General features: G+C 38.6%; 2 protein-coding genes across 9 annotated transcripts; one reads left to right on the top strand and one right to left on the bottom strand.

The window, feature by feature from the left end:
• Positions 1-273: 273 nt before the first annotated feature.
• Positions 274-11,864, bottom strand: ENKUR (enkurin, TRPC channel interacting protein). Of its 3 annotated transcripts, none has more exons than XM_077173963.1 (5): positions 11,579-11,864; positions 8,068-8,213; positions 6,248-6,468; positions 4,357-4,503; positions 274-896 (listed from the first exon to the last, which is right to left on the bottom strand). In XM_077173963.1, the coding sequence occupies exons 1-5, from the start codon at positions 11,719-11,721 to the stop codon at positions 723-725; spliced, it is 831 nt and encodes a 276-aa protein (XP_077030078.1). In that variant the 5' UTR covers positions 11,722-11,864; the 3' UTR covers positions 274-722. The 3 variants fall into 3 exon arrangements, with proteins under 3 accessions (XP_077030078.1, XP_054488619.2, XP_054488627.2); XM_054632644.2 differs by having other exon boundaries at positions 11,648-11,864; XM_054632652.2 differs by lacking the exon at positions 11,579-11,864 and adding an exon at positions 9,847-10,078.
• A 25-nt stretch (positions 11,865-11,889) lies between these two features.
• On the top strand, positions 11,890-20,659 carry THNSL1 (threonine synthase like 1). 6 transcript variants are annotated; one of them, XM_077173934.1, is made up of 3 exons: positions 11,890-12,041; positions 13,661-13,758; positions 14,245-20,659. In XM_077173934.1, the coding sequence occupies exon 3, from the start codon at positions 14,299-14,301 to the stop codon at positions 16,522-16,524; it is 2,226 nt and encodes a 741-aa protein (XP_077030049.1). In that variant the 5' UTR covers positions 11,890-12,041; positions 13,661-13,758; positions 14,245-14,298; the 3' UTR covers positions 16,525-20,659. The 6 variants fall into 6 exon arrangements, with proteins under 6 accessions (XP_077030049.1, XP_054488588.2, XP_054488606.2 ...); XM_054632613.2 differs by having other exon boundaries at positions 14,242-20,659; XM_054632622.2 differs by having other exon boundaries at positions 11,912-12,041; positions 13,667-13,758.
• Positions 20,660-27,378: the final 6,719 nt, after the last annotated feature.

Genomic DNA, 27,378 nt, shown 5'->3' with positions numbered 1-27,378 from the left:
ATTTTTGTCTAAGTCTTGACTCAGATGCTTGTATACTGCTTTCATTCTAACAACACACATAATTCCAGTCAAAACACATTTTTCTAATTTAACTGTAGATTTACTCTAGTATTATAGCATTATGTACTTGTGAAAACACACATGTGGTGTCTGTATTGTGTGAAGTCTGTATTATTACAGGTTTCCACATTAAAAACTGGCTTTGGTAACAAAAAATAAGTACACAAAATGTTATACAAAACCCAAGCTGTTTAGAAATACAATTACTCAAGCTTTTAAGTAAAGCAAAACATCTCTTTAATATATAGTCCAGAAGCCATTCCATCCTGAAGTTATATTTACCAAGCTGTCTTCTGCAGCAAATTATTTCCTTTTGTTTTGGCTAGGCAAGGAAAGATGTACTCCAAACATAAGAAACAGTGTTTTATATGCTTTTTGTATGATGTTTATAGAAATCCTAGTAGTTAATAAAAATTACAAAGAATAATAAATTAAATTCATTATTCATACTCAAAGTCGAGTTAAGCATTTTATTTCAAAATGTTTGCGAATTGTACAGATGAGAATTACATGTAACAACTTTTCTAAGATGCTACATACTTAGTTGAACATTTCCTTCTAAATATTTGACAGTAGCATCTTCTGAGAATTTAGAGAGGCACTTCTTGGAGATGTGGGGACAGGGAAAAAGGAGAAGAGAGACCATATCTGAACAACAATCCTTATATGTTTGCAATGTAGACACATTTATGCTTCTCAATTGATGCTATGTCATGCTCCAGTTGTTTCAGCTTTAATTCCAGCTCTTCTTTATGCATCTGCTTGTACCTGGTGTCTGTTACTATTGGAAGACTTTGATATGCACGATTTATTTCCTCCCAGTTCTTTTTCAGTGCCTGGTGCCATTACATGAAAAGGAAATATATGAGAAAAAGTAAGAACAATATGTACATAAACTACTTGGTTTTTTAATTTATATTACATATGCTAAGTGTTACTGCAATGTAAAAATAATAGATAAGTACATGAATAATGTGTAGTCATCTTAATTGGAGCAAATCAATTAAATCCTTAAGAGTTATGATGCTTGGAACTCCAGCCATATTGAGCAAAATTCAGCAAAGTTTCAGGCCATCTCACCACCAGCCTAATTTTCTGTAATCGTGATTTTGTTCAGACCATGGTCACCAAATTAATTCCACAACACTTTAACTCCTATAAACTACTTTGAAAAAACACTGAATAACTGCATTCCCCTTCTAATCTACATTTACAGTAACAACTATCAGCAATTTTTTTTTATCATTTGGACTAAAAACCCTAACTGTCACTGACCCTATCAATAACAATAACTACTACCTCTCTTGCATGCTGCTATGCAAAGAATTACCTTTCTAGACAGAGCAAACCATATCCTCTATATATAAAACCTTGAGACTAAAATTCTACATTAACAAATTAAAAGTGCTATAATCAAAACTTATTCATAAATCTGTTAAGTCAGAGACACAGAGACACCAGAGACAACACTTTTATCACCAATATACACTAAAAGGAACCAGAGAGTGGTAGAAAAATAAAATTTACATCTTGTCTTTATATATCTTTCTTACAATTACTGCAACCATTGCTCTTACTTTCCTCAAAAGTATAATCAAAATCTACACATGCTATCCACGTGTATGTGAGGATTTAGTAGAGTTTATCTAGTGCATCAAGTGTTCCATGAAAACTATATGTGAACTTAATAATCACAACTAACAAGGAACTGAGACAGCAATCAGTAAATAACACACCTCTTGGTGAGAAAACAGTTCTCATAAATGTTTATGGCTCTCAGTTCTGTCACCTTAGAGGATATCACAATGTATCTTCACGAATAAAGAAGTGAAATTACTCTCTTGGGAACCAAAGTTTTCAGCTCTTCTCCCTAACCAAAACTGGATTCAATTGGCACCCTGATTTTATGGCACACTGTGATTTCCAACCTCACCTCCTCCATTATTATGAAACACTTTTCTCGCAGTCTGGCTAACTGATGAACATACTGAAGTTAAATTTAGAGGGTTTATTTTTATACATATTTAGCTTTGAAGACTGTTGTTTCTATTTCAGAACTTAAGGGCTCTTGTGCTTAAAAACTTGTCTTTTGTTGACTCTATAAATCGATTTACAAAAAAAAAGAACTCTCCTGACAACACTAAGAAAAATCTAATCTTTATTATGAACTAATATTTTAACAATTCAAACCAGTGCATTTATTGCATTGAAATTCATCCTTTTTGCATATTCATATTAAGTATCTAAGTGTTGTTCATAAAGGTCATTACAAAAATCTTCATAAGCTTAAAAACTTTACTGCTACATGTGAAACTTAGAGCAACAAGGATATTTACCTACTGTCTGGTAGTGATACTTGTTTTTGCTATCCAAGGCTGTAAAGTACTTTGGTAAGTTTCATAGTCTACCAGGCATCAGGTGCAGTTTACAAATATATAGGCATAAAAATAAATCTCATCTTTTCAAAAACTTTCATTAAAAAGTCATTCATAGATTCTTTAAATAATTCTTTTTATGTACATTAGTAAGAACTGGCTTGGAAATAATTGAAAACAGTGAATTTTAAAACATTAGAGCATACATTCACCAAAACTGCTCTATCCCTACAAAGTGGAGAGATCAAAAGCAGATCATGAATCTATAAAAATCTCCTTCACAGCTCCTCCAACAACGTAATATGCTGACTGCTATTCCTACTGCTAGATCACAAACTGAATATCCAGCTCTATATATGGAATTCTAATTCATGCTGGATTAGTGAGAAATATGTACTGCATCTATCAACGTTCACTTTTTATTCTCATAAAATCCCAACCAAAGTAAGCACAATGAAGAGTTCAAAAAATGTTGGCACAAATTACTTCCCTTTATTTTTGTAAGGTCAGGAGGGTTGATTTTGGTCTCAGGCATCTATTGCCACGTATTCTTTCAAATCAGATAGTGCACATGTGTTCAGTAGCAATGTCAATTATTTTAAAGGACAGAAGTTGCCATATGTCTACAGCTGAGCACTGGGTAGAAGCCACATACCCTAGGGACACTGATTCTTCCTGACAATATAAATGCATAAGTAAGCCCATGGAAAGGTAAATGTTTTTGAAAAAAAAAAGGAAAGAAATACTGAGTTAATAAAAACAATCTAAAAAATTTAAAAATGAAAAAAAAAATCCAGTACATTCCTCTATTTGAAAAATATAAAACATAATTTTAATCAAACTAAATGCAGAATGGTGAGCAGCTGAACTCACATGCCTTTTTTGCACATATATTTTTGCTGCATTGTTAACTTGTTGGACCATCAGCTTGTCCTATGCCTTTCTCACCATAAAAATATGTTTTGTTCTTTATATTGCTGTCAGCGCAATATAAAAAATATGTTTTGTTCTTTATATTGCTGTCACCTCTCTCCCATACTCCTTCCTAGCTTCTACTGTTTGTTGTATACGCAAAAGACCACTGTGCTGGACATTTCAGACCTTGCCAATTAACCCGTTTGTCTTTCAGACAAGCAAGTTAGACATTATTTTCTCTCTAGATTTTTTTTTTTGTGGGCATTCAGCATCTTTGAGCTGTCCATCTATTTTTAATTTGTTTCAGGTGGATGCTAAGAGCAAGTTATTAAGGGACAGACTGATATACAGACATCACAGACATATAAGCTTCATTTTCATAGGAAATTTGTCTAAAAAGTGGTCAAGAAAAATTCCAGTTCTAGGTCAGAACCGGATATCTGTTTTATGGTCTACTTCTTTTATGGTATTAATTCTCTTTAAAAAGTCTTGTGCAATAAAAACTGTATGCAAGACAGTATACAGAACAACTTGACAAAATACAAAATTTTCAGTCATAGTTCTGACTATACTGCAGTTTAATTCTGGGTTTTTTTGCCACATTTTAAAGCAAGTCATTATGCTTTAATCAGTGAGGTCACAATGTGAAGATAGAAACTGCCAGTAAAAGAAGCAATATTCTGCATTAGGAAAAAAATTATTTCTCCATTAATAAGTGTCACTAAATCCATATTGGTGATTTTCTGCTCTTTGAAGTTTCACTGAAATTTCAAGTCATTAATGTGAATAAGGACCAAACAGAATTGAAACCTATTAAAACTGTAGCTAAATAAGTTCCTTTCAGTTGTATACAACTGTTCTACAGCTCCATCTAGTGAAAAAGTAGCCAACTAATTCATTTCACTTAAAAAACGAAAAAAGTATACTTTTATTATTTATATGGACCTACATTACCGCATTTAATCTTTTGGACATTATACTAATTAAACTAAATCAAAATATGCACCTTCAGAACATTTGTCCTTTCTTCTTCAGATAGTAGTTTCATAGCTTTCTTCTTGAGTTGCTCCAAAACACTGGCTTGGTATTCTTCCTCCTCTCTCTTCATTTCTTCATTTCTCTGTATCACGTATTTTGGTAAAACGCCATAATTCTATAAGGAGAAGGAAGAAATTCCTTATATGTGCTTTTAAGAAGGAAACAAAGAGATACCTGTCATCCATCCATTTGCAAAAATAGCTTGAAATGACAATTTGTGCTACTGAGCACTAAAATCCTAAGTCACCATGTTCTTAAGTGTCAAACACGACCATCTTTTTAGCTTGAGAAAAACATATAAATAATTCCTTTCAATTTATTTTCACAACCTTAGAAGACAAAAGAATCCAGAATCCAAAATGTCTATTCATAAGAACTGATGGCTGAGCAAGGAGTTTGAAACCTGTTCATGACAGTGAGTATTTTACATTTTTATACAGTGTTAGCTTCTATGATTGGAAACATTCCTTAGAGAATGTCTTTGAAAGGTCTTCCTGTATCCTGATTTTTGCTGAACATTTCAACATACAAGAACACATACATGAAAATTAAGACTAATTAAGACTAATTAAGAAGGATAAACTATCCCACACTTATGTGTTTCAGTGAGGAAAAAAATAACTTCTGAATATCCCAGACATTCTTGGGGAAACACACCTATTTTACCTTAACCTTTGAAAATGAAGCTCCTCTAGCCAAAAGATATCAGAGTCTACCTTCTTTCTACTAAATGCAAAATTATTCACTAATCTTTTAGTGTCAGGTAGCACCATGACTAGTATTGTTTATATCCATTTTTAGCCATGGAAAAGTACTGCAAGAGCTTCAGGTTCTTTTTGGCATCTTCTCTGTCATGAGTTATGTCATCTCTTAATGCTCTGTCATGGGTTACATGTTTAGATAAGCCAGACTCTTGATAGATCTTATTTTCCTGGTAGGGGATGGACTGTTCCTGTGGACAGAGGAGGTTCTCCCTAAAAGCATGTCAGCTCTCCTAAGGTCTTTGCTTTCCAGAGCTGTCTCACATGAGTTACCCTCAATAAGCTGCTGTTTGCTCTCCTGAGCAGTCAGTGCCCACCTGGCTCCCTGAACAGGAGGGGGTCTGCAACTGCTACATGCTCTGTGCCACCCAGACTACAGCTGATTATCACACCCCTGAGCAATTCTTCCTGGTTTGTAAGTAGCAGAAGAGCATGATCATTGACTGGCTCATGCACCATCTGTCAAGAAAGATGTTGCTGGCATGCTTCAGGAAATTTTTTCAATTGCTTTCATGCCATTGGGTTTGTTATCCTTTCAGCAGCTTTCAAGGAGAGAGAAGTCTTCCATAAGAAGCTGCATTGTGACCTGAAGATTTCCTCAAGTTGCTTAAAGAGATTTTCATTCAGCTCCTCACCTTTTTGGGTGCTCCACAACAAACACACTTTTGACAGTTGCTGGCCTTTCCTCTGATTCTGACCCACAGGCTCAACCAGCCTGTTACCAATTTCATAGAAGAACTCCATATATTTGAACAGCTCCTTCATTCAAAGTGCAACCCTCCTTCTCTTCTTCCCTGTCTGTCTTTTCTAAGCAGCAAACATTCATTCATCATAGAATTACGTGTCTCCCATTATACACTCGCTGGGTTCCCAATGCAAGACATATGCCATTGCTTTAGAACAATCATTCTGCAAAATTTTTTGGCTGACAGCATATGCAAATGAAAACAGAGCAAAGGCAAAGCACAAATCTAGTGCCAGTGATTTCTTCTCCATGAATTCAAGAGGTCTAACACAAACAGCAACGGTATCTATGCAATGGTGAAATTAAAATAGGCATTATGAATAGTATTTCCAATATAATTTAATAAAACATACCTTTTTGTTAATGTATTTTGGAAAAAGTCCTGAAGGTTCAAGGAGATATTTATCTCCCTGTCTTGTATCAACACAAAAATGTCGAGGCTTTTTCGGCTCCCCTGTCATAACAGCAAGTGCATTTTTACTTATAAAATTCTTTTTAATGCGAGTAACTGGGTGGTATGTCCTGGGTGGCACTGATAATGGGAGCAGTTTTTTACCATCCTCTTCTTTTTTTTCTGTGAATAGAGCATGTAAACATTCTCAGCAAAAAATTTGAAGAGGTTTCCTATTTCATATTATTACACTTTTCAAAAGGGAAAAACTATGTACAGAATTACATAAAAATAGAACCCAGCAGTATCTACAATGAAAGAACTGCCTGTCAATGAACTGTGAGGTATGTTTGTTTGGCCTAACAGAAGTTTCATAACCTAGGAAATACTATGGTGTTTGAAATGCACTTTCCTTATTTGACAATCATTTTCTCTTAACTGTAGCAGTACAGGACTTTTTTCAAATGTAATTATAACTACTTTTAGTAGAGGTGCTCATTGTCAGAGCCCTTGGGGAATAATGGTCTTGTCCAGTCTCACCTGGGGCATCCACCCCACCCCCTTGGGCTCAGGAGCCCCATTTCACCTGTCAATACCTGGATGAGCTGTCCCAGCCATGTCTGCCCCAGTCCTGCTCCTGAAGAGCTGTATGGAATCAGTGGAGGACCCTAGTCCTGCTCCTGAAGAGCTGTATGGAGTCAGTGGAGGGACCCTAGTCCTGCTCCTGAAGAGTGTATGGAATCAGTGGAGGGACCCTAGTCCTGCTCCTGAAGAGCTGTATGGAATCAGTGGAGGGACCCTAGTCCTGCTCCTGAAGAGTGTATGGAGTCAGTGAAGGGACCCTAGTCCTGCTCCTGAGGAGCTGTATGGAATCAGTGGAGGACCCTGGTCCTGCTCCTGAAGAGCTGTATGGAGTCAGTGGAGGGACCCTAGTCCTGCTCCTGAATAGTGTATGGAGTCAGTGAAGGGACCCTGGTCCTGCTCCTGAGGAGCTGTATGGAATCAGTGGAGGACCCTGGTCCTGCTCCTGAAGAGCTGTATGGAGTCAGTGGAGGGACCCTAGTCCTGCTCCTGAGGAGCTGTATGGAATCAGTGGAGGACCCTAGTCCTGCTCCTGAAGAGCTGTATGGAGTCAGTGGAGGGGCCTGGCCTGTAACTCAATTTTGCCTGATGGTCAGTGGGACACACTGACAGGACAGACTTTCCTCACCACCCTGCTCTGCTGGCCTGCCTGACATGGTGGGACTGCACCCTCTTGGTGAGGTCTTTGCCCAGTCTGCATGGTGGTTGGCCTCAATGTCTGACTTATTTCTCCTTAGGGAAGAGCCCTGCTCTTGCTGCTTCCTAATCCTTGTAAACAACTTCTTATAATCCTTTCTCCAGAGAATATAGACCCTCTTCCATTTTAGTGTAATCTTTTCTCCAAGGCACCAACAGAAATTCAGTAGTATCCTGAGTAATCTCACTTATAGTAAGCAATTAAGAATAATTATTTCCCATCATATTTCCCACTAGACATAACTCTAATTCATTATCATTTCCAGAAATAATGATTTGATCCAAGTCATTTGAGTTCACGTTCCTCTTTGGCAGTAACTAAGTGTAATGTCACAAGTGACAAAGCTCATTCCTACAACAGCTGGGTCCTGATACTGACACCACAAACCAGTACTTCTGTTTTTACAACCCAATAGCTGCCCATAACATAGTACTGTAAGACACAAAGATGAACTCTCTACTCTAAAAAATACATTACTGCATATATTTTCTGTCTACACTTACTTGGTGCTAGCTTGGACTCCTTGGAACGTTTCTGCAGAAAATCATTTGGAGATGGCACTGCAACTTTTGCTGGCCCCATAGTTTTCCACTGAGATTTATTTTTGTCTCCTTCATGTTTCACAAGTTCTCTAAGTTTGGATATATACCTTAGAGGTTAAAAAATATCCATAAAGAAGGGTCAGAAAATGTTCTTCAAAGAATATACTTTTTTGCAGTAGCTCATGGCAAAAGCCTAATCTGTTTTGTTTTGTACTCTCTCCCAAATAAAGCCCATAATTCACACAGCCTCCATGCTAAGCCTAAATCTAGTAGTGCAGTGACAAAGGAGCTTTCTGGTTCTCAAGTTAGCTTGCTTCTTCCTTCTGCTCTTGTGTCTCTGAGGTCAGAATTATCACACTTGGGGAAATAAATACCAAATATATACGCTGAACACAGACATTCTGAATTCCAACAAAACCTAAATTTTGTAAATAAACTTGAGTATCGCTTGCATGAATTCCTTATGGTACATGATGTGATTCTTGGGGTGTCCTGTGCAGGGCCAGGAGTTGGACTCAGTGATCCTGATGGCTCCCTTCCAACTCAGCATTATCTATGATTCTATGATTTATGCTCGAGAAAAGATGTCAAATGCAGTCAAGAATTGTACAGGATGTCCTTGATCATCAGTTTTTCTTATTACTGTCCACTGTATCACTGTCTCAGTGTTCCTGCTGAACCATCTGTTACAGACACTTATGAGAGATGAGGGGGGTGACTGCTCTGAAATAGCACAGCACACTGCAGATTCCTTATGTTACACAGACAGGAGCTGTGATCCTGAACAATGGTAATCAGGGGTGGGTTTGGCACTGAAACAGCTGATGTGAAAATCAGTGGGGGCTCAGACATGAAAAGCTGTATGAACATGGTATACACACACTGCTGTTTTGGTCAAATGTTGCATATGGCATGGTAACTTCTGCTTTAATCAAAATCTTCAAAAGCAGCCAAATGCTGATCATTAGCTGATTGGCAACATCTTGCCTCTATCTGAAGGATTGAGCTGTCACAGATGTTTGCCTGAGGAAGCAGAACTCCCTGCTCCTGAAGGGAAGGCTCCCTCACTGTACTTTTATAATCTGCCCATCTTTAGGAAATATGTCATATTAATTTATGGTAGACTAAAGCTCATGAAAAACTGTGCTTCTTTTACAGAAAAAAAATGTGTTTCTGAAGAAAACAATGTCATGTTTTCAAGTAAGGCTAAAAAGGAACAAAAAAGATGACATATAGTGCAGTCCTTTCTATGGAAATACTGAAATAGGAGGAAAGAAACCATGTAATCCTGGGCCACTGAATGTGTATCACAGTAGCAACATTGATAAAAGCTCTTGTCCATGAGCTGCAAATGTCCAATAAATATATTTGTACCTGATCATAACATTAGAACATGTCAGAGGACTTCATTAAAATTGTGGACTTATTTTGTTTTTTGGAGATTTGGTCTCCAAAATCAGAGAGAGGATTTTCTGCATAAGATCATATATACTTCCTGAAATACTTCTAATTATAAGGAATGAGGTTTTTTTAAATTTTTTTCTGGTAAAGTCATGGTAAACAGCTATAGACACTGCACAAACCCACCAAATTGATAAATAGCAGTATTCCTCACCATTTTCTAGAAGTGGCATCATGAGCACATGGGAGAGAAAGGCACTGGCCTTATTCAAATTTTGACCTAGTGATGTGCACAGTCTTGGAATGAGAAAATACATGAGAAAACACTGAGTTTCTTACATACTGGTATGAGGTGAAGCCATCATTTGTAGACAGCTATAGACACCTTTGGATGAAGAGATAGGGGATCTTTTATGTTTTCAGTGACTTTCCAGTTCAAGGAAGTGGCTCAATATCACAGGGTTAGAGAGAGTTGCAAGGAAAAAACCATGTTTATGAGCAACATCAGAATCTAATTTGCTCATCATTTAGCGAGGGAAAAAGAGACAATACATCTGTAAGAAGACAGAAGATGACACCTATTCCTTAGGTGTCAACTTGGGATATCAAAGCTGGGGAAAATGAGGATGGTTGCAGTAATAGTCAGTTGAGGGTGAAATATATATGATTTCATTTGGGAAAAAAACCCCCATACAACAAAGTAGATTTTGTATGCATTAGTTAAAACTGGCCAAATCATGCTATTAACCAGGTTCAATAGTCCCGTTACCAGCTGAATATTTGTCAAATTGTGACCCTAAGCTGCAAGTGTGGTGACAACAGAAGTCAATGAGATCAGAAGGGGATTTAGTCAGATTATATCTAAGCCAAGGAATCTCTTGCCTAAACTGAACCTAATGGTCATGGAGTATCCAAATCTCTGAACAGTATTAAATCAGGAATGGATTTAGTGTGCATGCCTCAACATATTGTCCTTTCACCTTCCTCTGTCTTCAAAAGTATCTGTCCAAAACTATACCCATTCACAATGAAAACAAACAAAATTTAAAGACCTACTTTTACATGGGAAAGACTCAGAACTAGGAATCTCACAAGTCTGAATCCTTTAACCTGAAACAGGATAACTATCTTTGTTCTAATGAGTGTCACTGATACATCTACTTGTTTTAAAACTATTGAGTTACGACCTGCCCTTTCACTAAGGATGCTAAGTGTAACAGCCTTTTATATAAATAGGGACTTGAAAAAAACAACACGTCTGCATAGCTCTTGGCAAAAGGCCTTTTCTTATATTTTAAGGCAAGCGGTAAGAAAAGGAAGCAAAAGAAACAATGTCAGAGGATACAGCCGAAACATGGAAAGCATGGAAACTGGAAAGCCCACCTTTTCAGCTGCTCACTGAGCTGTTCTAAGCAAATAACAAAGATGTCATGTAATTCCTGTGCACAGAAGGGCTGCTTTGTAAATTATGAACTAACAAGATGCCACTGAAGACACCAAACTTAAATCATCACTTCTTGGAGCAGACCATAAACCCTCAGATCACAGAATTAATTAGGCTGAAAAAGACCTCTGAATTATCAAGTCCAACACCATCTTATCAACTAGACTAAACACCACACCCAGTATTTCCTTAAACACCTCCAGGGACAGGGATTCATTCCACCACCCTCCCGGGCAGCCCACTCCAGTACCTGATCACCCATTCTTGTGAAAAATCTCTTCCGAATGTCCAATCTAAACCTGCCCTGGTGCAGCTGAGGCCATGTCCTCTCGTCCGGTCACTAACTGCCTAGGAAAACAGTCCAACCCCCACCTGGCTGCACCCTCCTTTTAGGCAGTGGTAGAGAGCAATAAAATCACCCTGAGCCTCCCTTTCACCAGGCTAAACTCGCCCAGTTCCCTCAGCTGCTGCACATCGGATTCGTGCTCCAGACCCTTCCCCAGGGTTCTCTGCCCCTCTCTGAACACACTCCAGCACCTCAATGCCCTTCCTGATGTTAGTGACTCCTTAGGAGGGGGCGTAACTATGGAAAAACTAGTTTGTTTGGGGGTTTTTAAAACCTGTTACCCGTTAGATGCATTGCTTCGCCGGAACCAGTCACCCTTGCCCGCAAGCAGCTCTGTGACACCCACATACCCGTCAGATTTGGCGGGCGGCTTCGGCCGGGGCGGCGGGTCACAGGCGCCCTCCGGGGCGCTCTGCGTGGCCATGCTGCCGCCGCGGCAGCTCGGGCACAGGGGAGCGCTTGCCTGCCTGTGGGGCTTCGGACCGGGGAAGCGCCGCCTCGCTGAGGGGCTCGGGGCTCGGGGCCGGCAGCTGTTGTCGGTTGCCGGGGAAACCGCCGGGGAACGGCGCCATGAGGGGCGGGGCCACCCCCGCCACCTGCTCCAGCGCCAGGCGCGGAACGGCCGCGCAGGCGCAGCTGCTGCCGGCACCGCGCGGCGCGGCGCGGGGGTGAAGATGGGGCGCGCCGGGCCGTTGGAGTGCGCGTGCGCGGTACCTGTGGCAGCGGTAACCCCCGCCCCCGCCGGTACGTGCGCGCGCCGCGCTGAGGGCGCCGGGGGGCGGGGGTGGAACCCAGCCGGGACGAGGGGAATGGGGGTGGAACCCAGCCGGGACGAGGGGAATGGGGGTGGAACCCAGCCGGGACCAGGGGAAGGGGGGGTGGAACCCAGCCGGGACCAGGGGAATGGGGCAGGACAGGGCAGAACAGGGCGAACGGAGGTGGCAGCCCGCAGCCCGGGCAGTGCCGGCCGACCGGGTGGGTGTGTGCGGTGCGGTCCGGTCCGGTCCGTCCGGCTCTCTCCCTCCTCCCATCCGCGCTTTGACTCCTTCAGGGAGCCGCTGCAGGAGCTTGGTGCGGGGGCTGGTCTCGTGTCTAAGCAAGTAGGAAGGCCCAGTTTTCACTAGAGCACCTGTCACCCGCAGTGGTTGTTAAAATTGTGGGTCACGCCTAAAGATATATAGCTGCTGTCCGCGTCTCTGTCGAGCTGAATAGCCAAAGCAAAACGTTACTGGAGGTATGGGTGTAAGCTCTGCCGCAACAACCCCACCCTTTTGGCGTGGAGTTTGTATCTAAAGTGGGGTGGGTGGATCATTTGGCTGTTTCTACTGTTGAAGTTTTGCCAGTGGACAAAAAATAATTTTAAAAAACGGGTTGCTTTCAATGCTTGCGGCCTTCTACGTACATGTACTTTATGTGGGTGAGTGCAAAACTCAAGTTCATTTTAAACAATACCTATGGCCTAAGTTCATATGGCAGCCCAGATGTTACACCCATTATCTGAGTAATGCACACCAACTGACTGCAGCTCCTGTTAACCTGTAGTGGAGTAGGACATGGCAGGCAGGACTCTGTGCTTGGTGTGGTTTTCACTCCCTCAGTTCACACACACAATGCTTGAGGTGATTCTTATGTTCAAAAAATAAAGTCGCTAAAATATACTGGTTTTGGGTTTATTTACTCCTGAATATAACTTTTTTACATAATGCAAGTTTAATATGAAGATCTCTTTCTGTCACTAAAAAAAAAGGATACATATATATGCACTAGAGCGCTTACTATTGCAGTACACTTTTAGAGCAATACTGGATATTACAATTACCCTCTGCATTTTGTTTTTCCTTTTATTAAGGGTTTATAAAGTTTTTTTAAAACCCTTTTTTTATTAAAGCTTTATAAAACTATATTGCATCTACACAGGCTGACCCCTTTATAATTTACAAGGATTGAGGAAAAAAACTGGATAGCATTATATGCCCATCTCTACTCTGATCTATGCTTTGTAATTACAGCATATTCTCCAGGTCACAGCACTCAGTGCAAACACAGAGATATACTGTTTGTAAGCTCAACTTTCCATAGAAGTGAGCAAATGCTCTTCCCCCTGCCCCCACCTCACAGTTTTAGGGAGATTTTGAGTCTTTCCCCTTTTGCTCTAAACATCACAGATAACTCATGTGCTCCAATTAGTGCAGATATTGGTGTTTGTTTTTCTAAGTAAACAAAGCACAACATTGGGACTCTCTCACTTTGTTGGAAATCCATCCTTCTTAGTTACTTTTTTTGTTAGAGGGTCCTCATGATTTCTCTCTGTCTGTCTGTCCCTTTCTCCTCCTCTTTCCATCCCCAAATAATATTCAATACAGTTCCAGTATAGGAATTCTTCAAAAATCCCTTGCTTGGTTTCCATGCCTTCAGAAGAGATTTCAATGCAACTCATCCAGCCTTGCTGTTACACAAGACTGTGAGTTATCTGTGTATTTAAGTGGGTCTTGCATTTGCTTTTTTTAAAAAGAAAGGATTAAAAATAATTAAAGTTTTCTTGGGAGGTGGGACAAATGCATATTTTGGTATCATTTTGATTACAAGAAGCTAACCAAGTTAATTATTACTTATGAATGTGTAGTTAAAGCAAGTCTTCTAGAAGAAAAAACAAAATGCTTTTTAGTTCCTATAAGCAATATTATTTGCGAACAATATTGTAGTAATAGGATTGGATGTCTTTTTTACCTTGAGGACATGAACTTTTTGAAGTTGGGTTTGTCAGTGGAAACAAGCTGGAACTAAGCAGGAGGAGAGGGAAATGAGTCTTACTCTGAAAAGTACCTCCTTGGCACTGATGAGGTCATAGCTGGATTTATGTTTGATCTCTTGTTCTGAATTTTATATCCTTGAGGGCTTTTTCTCAAGGATAGTTACTGTTTGGTTTTTTGTTTTCTTTCTGAAGCAGTTAAGTGGATTGTCAAGTTGTCTTGGAAAAAAACCCTCAATAACTCATCAGAAGATGTTTCACGTTTTTCAGTATCAGCCTTTAAGACTAATAACCCAGAACAGTCTTTCTAGCATGTGTTTAAAACTCATGCTTTCAAGACCTGTTGCATTTGCACAGATATGGAAGTCATGGTTCTCAAGTCATTCTCTTCTTGGAAAGAAAAATATTATCCTGATGGGACCTCCAGGTGCTGGGAAAACAACGACTGGGAGAATAGTGGGCCAGAAACTGGACTGCCCTGTCATAGACATAGATGATGATGTCCTTGAAACAACCTGGAATATGAGCGTGTCAGAAAAACTGCAGGATGTTGGTTATGAGGAATTTCTAGAGGAGGAAGGAAAAGCCCTGTTGAAGTTCTCAGCATCTGGAAGTGTCATTTCCCTTAGTGGATCCAATCCAATGCATGCTGCTGGCATGCAGCACATAAAGAAAAGTGGAATAGTTGTGTATCTGGATGTGCCCACAACAGTCCTTATGAGCAGGCTGAAATCACAGCAGATGGATCGTATCGTGGGGCTGTCTCCTGGTATTTCTCTCAAAGATGTACTCCAGTTTAGGAAGCAGTTCTACAAAAGATGGTTTGACATCCGTGTTCTTTGTGGCAGGGATGTTGCAGCAGAGGTCGTAGCAGAAAAGGTACTTGATGCTGTGAAGAGATACCAAGACTCAGAACTGGAAACTTTCATTTCAACAAGGTCTAGTAGGTCTGGAAGGAGTACAGAAGAAGACTCTAATAAATTCTATTTCAGTGATGTTGTTATTCAGGGCTTAGCCCTTGATGGAGGACTCTTTGTTCCCGAGAGACGACTTCCAAAATTGACTGCTGAAGAATGGCAAGGTCTGATAGAAGCAACTTACGTTGAAAGAGCCCAGGTGATACTAGAAAGATGCATACATCCTGCTGATATTCCTGCTTCTAGGCTGGCAGAAATTATTGAAACTGCTTATGGAGAAAACTTTAGTTGTTCTAAAGTTGCCCCAGTTAGGCATCTGGCAGGCAATCAGTTCCTTCTTGAGTTATTTCATGGACCAACAGCATCATTTAAAGATTTTGCATTACAGTTGATGCCACATTTATTTGCCCACTGCATTCCCAGAAGCTGCAATTACTTGATTCTGGTAGCTACTTCTGGGGACACGGGGAGTGCTGTTCTGGATGGCTTTAGTCGTCTCCATGACACTGACAAACAGAGAATTGCTCTGATGAATTTTTTCCCTGAGGATGGAGTAAGCCCAATTCAAAAATCACAAATGATTGGCTGTCAGAAGGAAAATGCTTGGTCAGTGGGTGTCAAATCAGATTTTGATTTTTGCCAGACAGCTATAAAGCAAATCTTTACTAATTCTGATTTTACTGGCTTTCTTACAGTAGAATATGGAACAGCTTTAGCTGCAGCAAACTCCATAAACTGGGCACGACTGCTTCCTCAGATAGTTTATCATGCCTCTGCATACCTTGATCTCGTTCATCAGGGTATTATTTCTTTTGGAAGCCCTGTAGATATTTGCATTCCTACGGGAAACTTTGGCAACATGTTGGCTGCTTTCTATGCTAAAATGATGGGAATTCCTATTAGGAAATGTATTTGTGCTTCCAATGAAAACAATGTTTTGACTGAATTCATAAGAACAGGTGTTTATGATTTGAGGGGAAGAAAATTAATTTCCAGTTTTTCACCAGCAGTAGATATTTTGAAGTCCTCCAATCTTGAGCGATACTTACACCTGATTGCTAATGAAGATGGACAACTGGTGACACAATTATTTAATCAGCTGGAAAATCAGGGCCACTTCCAGCTGCAGAAAGATCTACTTGGAAAGCTTCAGCAGGACTTAGTGGCTGGCTGGTGCTCTGATGAGGACTGTCTGGCTGCCATTCACTCTGTGTACAGTACTACAGGATATATTTTGGATACACACACAGCTGTTGCTAAAGTAGTTGCAGATCGATTACAAGATAGAACTTGCCCAATTATTATTTCATCTACAGCTCATTATTCTAAGTTTGCACCTGCTATCTTGAGGGCCTTGAGGATTGCAGAAATAAATCAGAATCCATTAAGTCAGCTTCACTTGCTGAGTTCTTACAGCGCTCTGCCTCCAATCCACTGGGGCCTATTGGAGACCCTGAAAAAGACAGGAAATGGGGATCACCAGGTCTGTGCTGCTGATTTGAGTGTGCTGATGTCCCATATAGAAACCTTAATTCAAAATCATTTTATGAAAGTTTTTTGAGCAACTGATACAATGTCCACAATTGCAAAACCTTCTTAACAAGCTGCATGCTTTATGAAAGCCATCATTCATCTGGCCTGTGTCCAGTCCACAGCATATCTCACAGTTTTATATTCAGTTGTCAAGCTTTCAACAGTATTTGTAAGTAACATGTGTGAGATTTCTAGTGGCAGTGAAAGGTTGTGAATCTAGAGTGTAAAAAACTGGAATACCACTTTGCAAACCATACACAGCAGAGATGCCAGCGCTGCTGGCTCTCTTTGGCAGTGCTGAAGCATCCTCAATGGAAGGAGACAGATAATGAAGTCTGACCTTTCTGGAACTAATAGCTCTGGTTTTGTTGCAACAATGATGTGAACGTTTGGTCAGTGGATGTTTAATTAAACTTTAACTCATTTCACTTAGGGCACTGAAACATAATGATATAATGGTGTTCATATGTTACTAATGAGGGTTGATTTCACTACAAAGATTAAAATACCCTTGTATTGTTAATCCTTGAACCATTGAATTTTGTGATATATTACCTTCTTGTATAATGTTTTATATGTATTGTGTTGCCAATGTCAAAATATAAAAATCTGGTAATTTTGTTTTTAATGCTTTTTTTTTTTACAAATATTTTCCTGTGTCAAATAGAATACCTAATTAAATATTTTTAATATATTTGAGGTGTGGCTCTTTCTCCAATGTCTTGTAGTCTCTTTCCTAGACGTTTTTTATTTGAACTTTCAACTTTAAAATCCTTTTTTAGTACTTTAGAAGAATCTGATAGTGGTAACATCTGTCTTCTTAAATAAGAAACAGACTTCACTATTTATTTAGATATATTTTTTGTATTATGTTTTATCTTGGAGATCATATAGCTTTTCTTGTTCTAATTACTGATGTTTTCATATTTTTTTAAGTTAATTTCCTTGATGTTCTATTCTATTCGAGCTTTGCATGAATTAATGTAAGAAAGAGGCTTCCCAAATTACTTGGCATCTCATCAAGGAAGGTGAAGGATGAATTCCAGTCTGATAGCATCAGAAGTGTTCATTATGTAACCCAAAATACATCTGTGTGGTTTTGCTAATGACAGGCACTTTGCTCTTGTTTTTTTTTTTTTTTTTTCTGAAGAAAAATTAGACTGGATTGTCCTAGGAGATCATGTGGTTATGGAGAAATGTATTCTACTAATTGAAGATTATATTTCACAAGGACATAAACTACATTTCATACTATGAGAAATGGTAAAATGATGTATTGAAAGGTTTAAGTGGCATGCAGTTAGAGGTAAAGAGCTAAGAGTCTTCAGATGTAAGGACATATAGCTATGGGAAGTTGTGTTTCCCACTAAGATTCAAATAATCTGGTAATTGATAACATTTTTTTGCCTCTTCAATAGGCAACATTTCCTACATGTCAAGATTCACTTGAGGCTTTGAACTGTTGTCATATCTGACAGCTTCCTCTGTGTGCCTGCTTGTACTTTTTGCCACACTAGAAGTGAACAAGACACCATCTAGCAAACTATTTTAAAGAATTGTCATTTTTTCCAGCTGAAGGTAAAAGTCCCCAGCACGATTTTGTGCCTTTGCCACAGTGAGTATGTATAGAGTATTATTAAATGTAGCTGAGAACATGGGTGTGACACAGTAGCTTTCTAGATTCCCCCATTCTTAGATACTTTTTTAGGACCTTTCTGGTTCTTTGCTAAAACCTTTTTCACTATTTCTGCAGTAACTTTGAAAAATAACTTTTTGTTTTTATGGAATTGTGAACAAACCAGGTTGGAAGTGACCTGAAAAAGTCATCTTGGCCAACCTTTTGTGACAAAGGGAGCCCAGATGAAATTATCTAGCATCCTCTCTGGTTATGTCTTAAAAACTTCCAGCAATGGAGACTCTCCCACATCCCTGGGGATATTGTTCCAGTGTTCTCACTGTAAAAATTTCTTTCTTATACAAAAATGAACCCTCTCCTGGTACAACCTTCTCCTCTTCCCCTTGTCATTTCCATATGGCTCCTTGTGAAGAGAGAGCCTCCAATCTCTTCCTAACCACCACCGAAGTATTGGACAGCTGTGCTGAAGTGCCCACTGAAGCTCCTGTAGTATGAAAAGATCAGACTCATTCAATGTCCTCTTAGGGCAGGGGAATTTTCATCATTTTCCAAATACGACATGGAAAAGATCATGATTATGTAATTTAAAAAAAATCCAAGTCCTGTAAGAAAAAGTTACATCAGCATATTGCCAAGAAAGGAGCACTGCTTGTATCAGTGATAAGTGAGCATACACCTTGTATTTCTGGATGTTTCAATCTGATTCTTACAGTAATTCCAAGTGGAAAAAAAATTAATGCTTTCTCTGGATGTGCTCAGTACAAAACCAGAATTCTAAACCTTGAAAATAAAAACCCAAAACCAAACAAACCCAATTGCCTGGATTGAATTACTGGGACAGGGCTTGGTTTCAGCATAAGGACTCAGTGGAAATCCTGCAGTACTTGGTTCCATGGGGCTTAATGCCATTTAAATCACAGGGCTGTTTGTCACAAACTGTTACAATACTTAATAGAAACATCTTCAAAGAGCTTGTTTTTGTAGAAAGTACCTGAAAGGGAAGAGCTGAGATTTTAAACAAGATAAGACTAGAAGCCAACATCCTACCCTGAGATAACTCAGTGTTAGATAAACTATTCAGAGCTAAACTAGCAGGAGATTTATTTTGGCACAACTAAATTATTTTAAAGTTCGTGGCAGTAGCCCAAGCATGGTTTGAATTTCTGGTTGCTGCTTTCCTATCACATGAGCCATTATAGCAGTCGATATAAACTAAATAAGTAAAAAAATGAGCACTTGTACTTAGGAAAGGGCTTTCAATGGGGACTTACGGTGTCTAAGGGCAGTGTGTAATGAACACATACAATATTAATACATTTCTCAGAATGCCTAAAGGCTTTTACAATGTAGTATTTACTAATTTTAAAAAATAATTAATTTTTGGACTTTCATTAACTTCAGTAAACTATTTTCCTGCACTACATCTGCTTGTGGATCCTAGTAATGAACATTATAAAATGCTCCAGTAGTGTTGTGATCCTGGATGTACACAGTATTTGTGAGCTGGTGCTAATGCTCACAATTAGTTGTGGTGTACAATCTTCTGTCCTGCAGGGCCTGCAGCAATGGAAGGAAAAAAAAATTGCAGCATGCTCAGAATAGCTGGCTGTGGGTACAGAGGATAGTGAGGGAAGCAATCCTCCTTTCTTCCTAGCCCAGATTTTCTTAGTGTCAGCGATATACTGTGGCTCAGCAAATCTTGTGCTACTGATATGGTCCTTTTTTTCCCCCACTGTTAGTATTATGAAAGATTCAAAAGGCATTAAAGACTGGGCATAAGTGCCCTTTTTTTGGTCTTGTGTGTTCAGTGTGCAGACACTGTGCACCCTGAATGCTGTCATACATTATTTCCAATTAACTGGTTAAGGCAAAGTAGTGTGCCAATGGTACAGAAAAGCAAACCTATATTGTGCTGGTTAGTAAGATTCCTTAAGCCATTTAGGTTTGCTGTATACACAGCTTGCTCCTATTAGTCTAGCAGGATGTTGCAGTATCAGTCAATAAAATCAAGGTTGACAGAGAGTGTGAGTGTGCAGAGCTACACATTTCTACTTGCTTTGTTGACCCAGAGTAATAGCATTGCTTTAGTTAAGCTGGTATTCTTCTGTATAGATAAATCTTTGCTGAACACTTCCTACTATATGAAAAACCTCAGGGACAAATTTAACAAATGTAAGGAGAAATACAACATCTATATTTACAGTGCTCATTACTTGCCTTTAGTCACAGCCCTTCTTGTCAGGGAGAAGACATGAGGTAAAGGATGAATAGAACATCAGACGATAATTCTGTTTTCTTAGTATTTTATGATATAAAAAGAATTGCTATTTACACTTTTGAGGTGATGAAATATTTTATCTGATGGAATTCTAGAGGGAAGATTCTTGTTGTTCTAAAGGTCAGCTTTGCTTTCAAGGACATCAAGAACAGATATTGCTATTAAGTATATCATATTTGGCATACCTGAAATACACATTACTCATTTGTATCCACTGTATTTTTTCCTAAATAAACACTGCAGGATTTATATAGCACTATAGCTCTTTGTTTGCAAATATGTTTGAAAGTTCTTACCAGTCTGCTATAAAGAAAATCCACTAAAATAAGTGGTTTCAGAGTTTGATATTTTTAAGTCTTGAAAGATGTGTTTCCTTGAAAGTTGGAGTATAGCTGGTGATAATCTAGTAATTCACTTTGTTGAGATAAAGATTTGGCATCATTCTGGAAGGAAGGATGTATAAAAATGGAAACACAGATCAAAACCAGCAAATGTCAAAAGACTCTGTTTACATTGCACCACAGACTTGTCCAGTGCTGCATGAAAAGCCTGTATTCTGATGATTGGTATGGAAAAAGAAATCTCTGATAGTTTAATGTTTTTTATTCATGTTTAGTTCAGTGGAGAGATGAGCTAGTTGTCTGTTAGCTGATGTGGAGCAACTTTGGTACACTTCTAATATCATTTCAGGATCATGGGCTTAAAAATTATTCGAATGGTTGAAACCACAATGAGCAGTAATGTCAGTAAAGTAATGTGAATGGGGCATTGATTCTGAACATGTATTAGCAGCTTAAGGAGGATTTAAATGTCACTGTGTTTTTTCACAGCAGTTACAAATGTGCTCAGCTTGTTTCTTCAGATTTTTTCAGAATGTAGAAATCTAAAAGACAGCTGTCGTGGTCTTGTTCTCCAACTTAGCTAAAACTTTCCAAGATCTCTCAGTATGGACCAAGATCTAAGCTGCTTGCTCCGTTTACTTGAGAAGACTTTATTTCCTGATAAGTGTTTAAGATGCTGTCTGGTTTCCTTCTTGGAAGTATAGGAAAATTATTCAGTAGAATTAAGGTAACACCTGATTTACTTGCATGTGTCTGATATTATAAAATTTAACCAAGGGGAGCAGCCACTCTGTTTTCCTTGCACAACATAGGAACACATTTTTCATAAAAAGTGTATCTTAAGTTTCACAAAATCAGTTACATAGCACAGGAATTGTTACTCTAGCATTTTATTTAGATATTTTGTCACTGGTATTTGGAATAGACTTAGATTTTTAAATAGTTCTTTTTATTTTAAAGAGTTATTGTTATAGAAACATGGAGGGTATCACCCCCAGATTCAAAATTCATCATGACAATAATTGAGTCAAACCTGAAACAACTCAAAATGTAAATTGGAAAGAAAAGACCAAACAGATTTGTTATGTGAGTTCACACAGGATTTGGCTCTTAACCATGAGTTTATTAAGAACATAGGAGGAAATAAAGTAATGACTGTTCAAATCTCCAGATGCCACAAAACTTAAATACTAAGGAGCCACTTAATCAGAGCAAGATTAATTGCTTGGTTAGGAGCTGTAAGCAATTTGCATTTCACTCTGGCCTAAAGTAGACCTGTGTTTTTAGGAGAATAGAGGTTTGAGAACATACTTAGCAAGTTGAAAAATTTGTGATAGGAAATGCTGACTTTGAATGGTGTCTGGAGATGATGTGCATTTTCAACTGAGCATGAAATTTCAGCATGCTTTGTGGCCAAAAGGACCAGTGAGATCCTGAGGTTAGAAATGGGAATACTGCCAGGGAAGAAATACTGCTCTCTGTATTTGGCTTTGGTGTAACCTTTTGGAAGAATATTATGCTCAATTTCAGTAGTCACAATTTTCAGTAATGCTGGGAAGCTGGACAGAAAAGTCATGAGAGCAATAAAAGTATTAAAAAGAAGCACTGTCATGAGAGACTCAAAAACCAGAATCTGCTTAGTTTAGTGAAAGAAGAATCAGCCTAGATGAACCATCTTTGGAGAAAAATTGTTAATAAAGAGCTGTTCCACCTAGCAGAGGAAGAGTGATCCAGTAAGTCTAAGCAGAAGGACATGTTACAAAAAGAGATAAAAGTACCTAACAAAACAGTAAAGGCATCCCTAGTCTGGACATATTAGATGATTTCCTGAAAAAATGTGATTTGATGGAAAGATGACTAATTCAGACAAGTCAGACCATGTTACAAAAGAGGTCAAACCAAACAATCACGAGTCATGTTTGGCTGCCCCAGAAGTAACTTGCCTTTAACAAAAGCATGAACAGCATTTCACAGAGATTTCAGAGATAGAGATTATGAACTAATTTCAGTTCTGCTGTGGTGTGATCATAAACAGAGCAAAATAGGCTACTGGATATGTTTAGCCTTGTTCTTTCTGTCTCTAGAGAATTGCAAATGGGCTACTAATGCATACCCTGACTTGACTCATGGCTATTAGGATATGGCTCATTAGTTTTAAATTTCATTATACAATACGCCTTGTGATGGTTTGGGCTATATATACTTTCATTATGGAAATGAGGTGAACAGCACAGGAGGAAAGTGTCTGTGTAAATGTCAGCTTTATTGAATGTAGCTAATTATTATTTATTTTCTCAAGCTTTTAAAAGTTGGAGATCTTTTGAAATTTATTAGATGCTTTTGGGCTCCTTTTTTCTCGGCTTTTACAAGCAACCTGCAATCCAATGGCCATTTAAAATTCATTTTCAGCTCATAATAAGACTTATATGACAAATGAAAAAATCCAATGGTTCCTTTTTGTAGTTAAACTTGAACTTTTATATACCAATTAAAGCTTAGAGAAGGCAAAATGTACTAATAGGTTCTGCTCTAGCAACATATTTTAAGTGTATTTTTTCATTACATTTTAAACTAATTCACTAAATTATATCTAAATAGAGCAGGCATTTAGTGGACTTGTTTTCTAAGTGTCTGTGGCAATCTGATTCTGTTTAAAATGCTAATAAATGCATCCCATCTCCTAATGAAACCAGTTCTCCCTGCATAATTAATTAGCATTTTATACAGATGAGCCATATTCACAGTATTTTTCTACCAGAAATGTTAATAAAAGAATTTGATGCAGTTTTGAAACACCACAAGAGCAGTTTATTTCTGTAAAACCATTTTTTGCAACTAAAAATTTTAGCGAAATTTACCTGGAATCGTTGTTCCATACAGCTTTTATCCACAAGGTGGCATTCCTAACAGGAGTTTGATAGACATGGTCACTTCTTGCAGTTTTTGAAGAGCTCTGAGAGGCAGTCATAAGCATTTGTAATATTATATGAGCTTTTTATGATTTCATTTTTATAAAGTGTAATTAAGAGTAATTTAAGAAACTTTAATTACAATTAGGTTAATACTCATTGATGTGTGGAGTATCCAGAAATACGTGACGGTTTCAGGTTTACAAAGCAGCACATTCATTCATGGCATTATATGCTACTAGACACTTTTCAACTCTAAAGCTGGAATCAATTTTGCTTTAGTGAAAGAGTCTAAAATAATAATTTAAAAATTCTTTAAATCAAGAGCACAAATAATACCATGGTCTTGTATGCAGGCCCCAGTGTTTGGTGTTTTGAACATGATGCAGCCTATGGAGCTTGTAGTGAGTTCTGGGTTAAGGAAGGGCAGATAACAGTGTTCATGGGGAAAAGCTGTATAAATTATGTCTTGCTCTGCAGGGGAGGATTTTTTATATTTTAATGTTAAAATGACCAAGCAACTTATTTTCATATGCCTGTCATCCAGGTTGATAACAGAGCCAGTGGGCCTCTCTGCTTTTCTTCAGGCTTTATATCTTTTTCAGTTTCTTGTAGTCTTTGTATGCTAAATCCAAATACCTCTTGTTACCCTTTTTCTTTAAATACAAGCATGAAGGGAATATAATACAATCTGCTAAACCAATACAAGTGCACTGGATTTTATATAGCAGGGATGTGCATATTATACTTTTCTCCCCCATGGTTAAGGTCCTGATCTTTGCTTTTTTTGCTGATTCTGTAAGATCAGACTTTAGCTAAATAATCATTTATATTTACATTCTAGCTGGTGCCCTACTTGCATTTTGGTTTGCAAAAAAAGGCCTAACATAAGGTTTGTGCTGAAACTGTAATCCAATGTAAATTGTGGATTTTTTTCCAAGTCTATTTCGAGGCAACAGAAAGGAATATGAGTTGCTTGGTTTTTGAGTTATTGTTTTGTCGTAGCAAAACTTCTGTGGAGTCTTTTCTAATGTGTGTGCACATTTCCTGCTAATCCCTCTGCTCCCTGTGCTGACCCCCCCGATGCCTCAGACCTCTGGGTTTGGTTCCTTTCACTTAACACAGCTGAAAGGACAGAGCAGGGGCTGCACCAGGGCTGGCACTAATGACAGTCTTTGCTGAGGTAGTGGGCACTGTTCTGACATTGAGCAGATGTTCTTTTCCCTAACATTCTGTTGTACTTCTACCATCTCTCAAAGGTGGCTCTGCAAAACAGGGTATGAACTCCTGTTCACTGAAAGCAATTGTCAGTCAGAAAACACCACTTTCAGAATGATCAAGCTGGTAGAACCTACCTGCTGCTTGAATCTGGCAACAAGGACTCTAGAGGCAAACCTTCTCAGTTGGTAGTATCTCATGCTGAGTGCCAGTAAAATTTGAGGGTCTGAACATCTCCCACATGCTGCAAATTTTAAAGAAGTGTGGTGAAAATTACTATTTCCAGGATGTGGAAATGGCCAGACAAAGAAAGTTATATATAATAATTATGAAGTGTTAATGAGGAAGTAAATGATTTGTTGTTGTTGTTGTTGTCTTCCAACTTAAGCTATACACTGAATTTTCTTAACAGTAGTTAGGCATAGCACTAGGTGAGTAAATGAGGGCAACATTCCTCTGAGAAGAGCAATAAATCTGTCCCACAGAGGAGGTTTAAATATAGGAAAAGCAAATGTACAAAAAAAAAAAAAAAAAAAAAAAAAAAAAGGAAAGAAACATTCTCTTCTCTGATGGCTGCCATGTGGGAAGGGCTTTTGGTCCATAGATAGAACTGAACAGCTATGCAAGGGAACAGTTAGTCAAGGTAAGGGCAGGGTTCAGGTCCCCAAAAATGCTGTAATGTGTAGGGGGTGATGGACATCACCAGGAGAAATCAGTAGTCTGGAGCATTGCTGATGCTTCTGGGACATCTCATGATGTTGGATCAGACAGATATGTACTCCAACTCCCAGCAGTGGGGGTTGCTGAATTGTGCTTTTGCCTAAGGGTCTCTCAGTTATGTGACAGTAAGTTCACATAACCCAGCACTTGCAGGTAACACTGTCAGAAAAAAACAGCTGTACTGACTGCAGACAAATAATAGTCCTGATACTTCATGATGGATCTGCAAATTGCTTTGATAGTACAAAGCACATCAGGGGCTAATTTGATGCAGTTTATTGTTTGCAAGAGGTGGATTATAAATGTTGTTTGGAATTGCATCTTATGTAACTGCTGCTGGATAAGCATATGTATGAGTAAGTGTGAACTGGGAAAGGAAAATGTGGTACTGGGAACTGTAAGCACAAGTATTATCACTTCCCATATGTAACAAACTCATGCCTAGGGCAAGGAAACACAATTACTGACAGAAGCTGTGTTTGCTAATGCAGGTGATTTTATTGTTCTGAGTGATTTATCACTCTGGCTAACATTTTTTGATGAAAGACTTTTCTGGAATGATTGTACTACAAAGGAAATTTGGAATTGTTTACCTTCAATAGATGACCAGATCTGCCTATTAAAAATGTTAGATTTATAAAGTACTTTCATGTGGGTTTTAAATTGGTGGAAGACAAGGGGTCAAGGTTTGCTTCCCCAAGTTAGTCACATAATCTCTTTCAGTCTCTCCCTTTCACTTTGTCAGCCTCAGAAATCTGCAACTACACATGTCAGAAACTTATCAGATACTTAAATATTTAATGTACTTCCAAATGGTATTATTTTATTTTATCTGTTATCAAAAGCATATGCTGGATTCTCTGAATTTATATTGGGTGCTAATGATACACTTATGATTTCTGAAAATGGAAAAACTGTTCTCACAAGAGGAAAAAAGGTGTTACATTTTAAAACTGTTAAATCTTGCTTTTTAGTCCTGATTCCAGTGTACAGCACCTGAATTGCCATCACCTTGTTCTTTTTGCACCTAGGTCACTGATGGTAAAGTTCTTACTTTCTTATGCATTTATTACTGTGAAAAGAGATAGTTATAAGTCCAGGTCCCTTTCTTCTCCAAGGGATCTGAGTGCAAAACAGAGTTATCTACTGTGTTAGTTTGGCCTGACAATGGAATTACTTTTAGTAAAGACAAATCAAACCTAATACCCAGTCAACCCCTGTTCAAAATGCAGAGTGATGAAGCTCTTCTGTGAAGAGGCAGAAGGCATTGAGTGCAAAGTGAGCTTTTCAGCACTGTATAGAGCCAGTATAAAAGCTAGCTGAAAACTACTTCACAAACTACTAAGTTGTCCCAATATCAAACAAATTGTTACTCATTTCTGCAAGGCACAGCTGACAGCTGATGGAAGAAATATAAATCACTTTTTTTAAAAATCTGTCCAAAATAAAATTTGCCTTCTGTGAGAACTTAGCTTATTGTGCTATGCCCCAGGGTGAAGAGTGGATCTCCCACCCCCCATGGTGGTGGCTCTTTGGTCAGTTCAGGGGCAGCAGAAGCATCATCTTCATTTGTGAGGGATTTTTCCCTTGTATTAATTGCATGATCTGCTTCATAAATCAACTTACATTTAAATGGAACAGCTTAAAAGTAATTGTGCAGCTGAGCAACTGATGAGTTATTGTGCCTTATGGCTACTGTGACTGTGTGGGTAGGGACCAAAAAGACAAAAATTGGTCTCTTTAACCTCCAGTGTCCCTTAACTCTCCTCCAATGAGTTTC

Source organism: Agelaius phoeniceus, chromosome 1, assembly GCF_051311805.1.
Source record: "Agelaius phoeniceus isolate bAgePho1 chromosome 1, bAgePho1.hap1, whole genome shotgun sequence".
Lineage (NCBI taxonomy): Eukaryota > Metazoa > Chordata > Aves > Passeriformes > Icteridae > Agelaius > Agelaius phoeniceus.
The sequence above is the reverse complement of the archived record's forward strand: the minus strand, read 5'-3'. Positions and strand labels throughout refer to the sequence as shown.

What these genes read in the sequence shown, in the direction of transcription:
- ENKUR (XM_077173963.1), bottom strand. Translation starts at nt 11,721, where the DNA reads ATGGCCACGCAGAGCGCCCCGGAGGGCGCCTGTGACCCGCCGCCCCGG. An exon ending in GGAGTCCAAGCTAGCACCAA is followed by an intron (nt 6,469 to 8,067) that starts GTAAGTGTAGAC and finishes CTCTATTCACAG; the next exon opens with AAAAAAAAGAAGAGGATGGT. An exon ending in CAAAATACATTAACAAAAAG is followed by an intron (nt 4,504 to 6,247) that starts GTATGTTTTATT and finishes TTCTCCTTATAG; the next exon opens with AATTATGGCGTTTTACCAAA.
- THNSL1 (XM_077173934.1), top strand. Translation starts at nt 14,299, where the DNA reads ATGTTTCACGTTTTTCAGTATCAGCCTTTAAGACTAATAACCCAGAAC.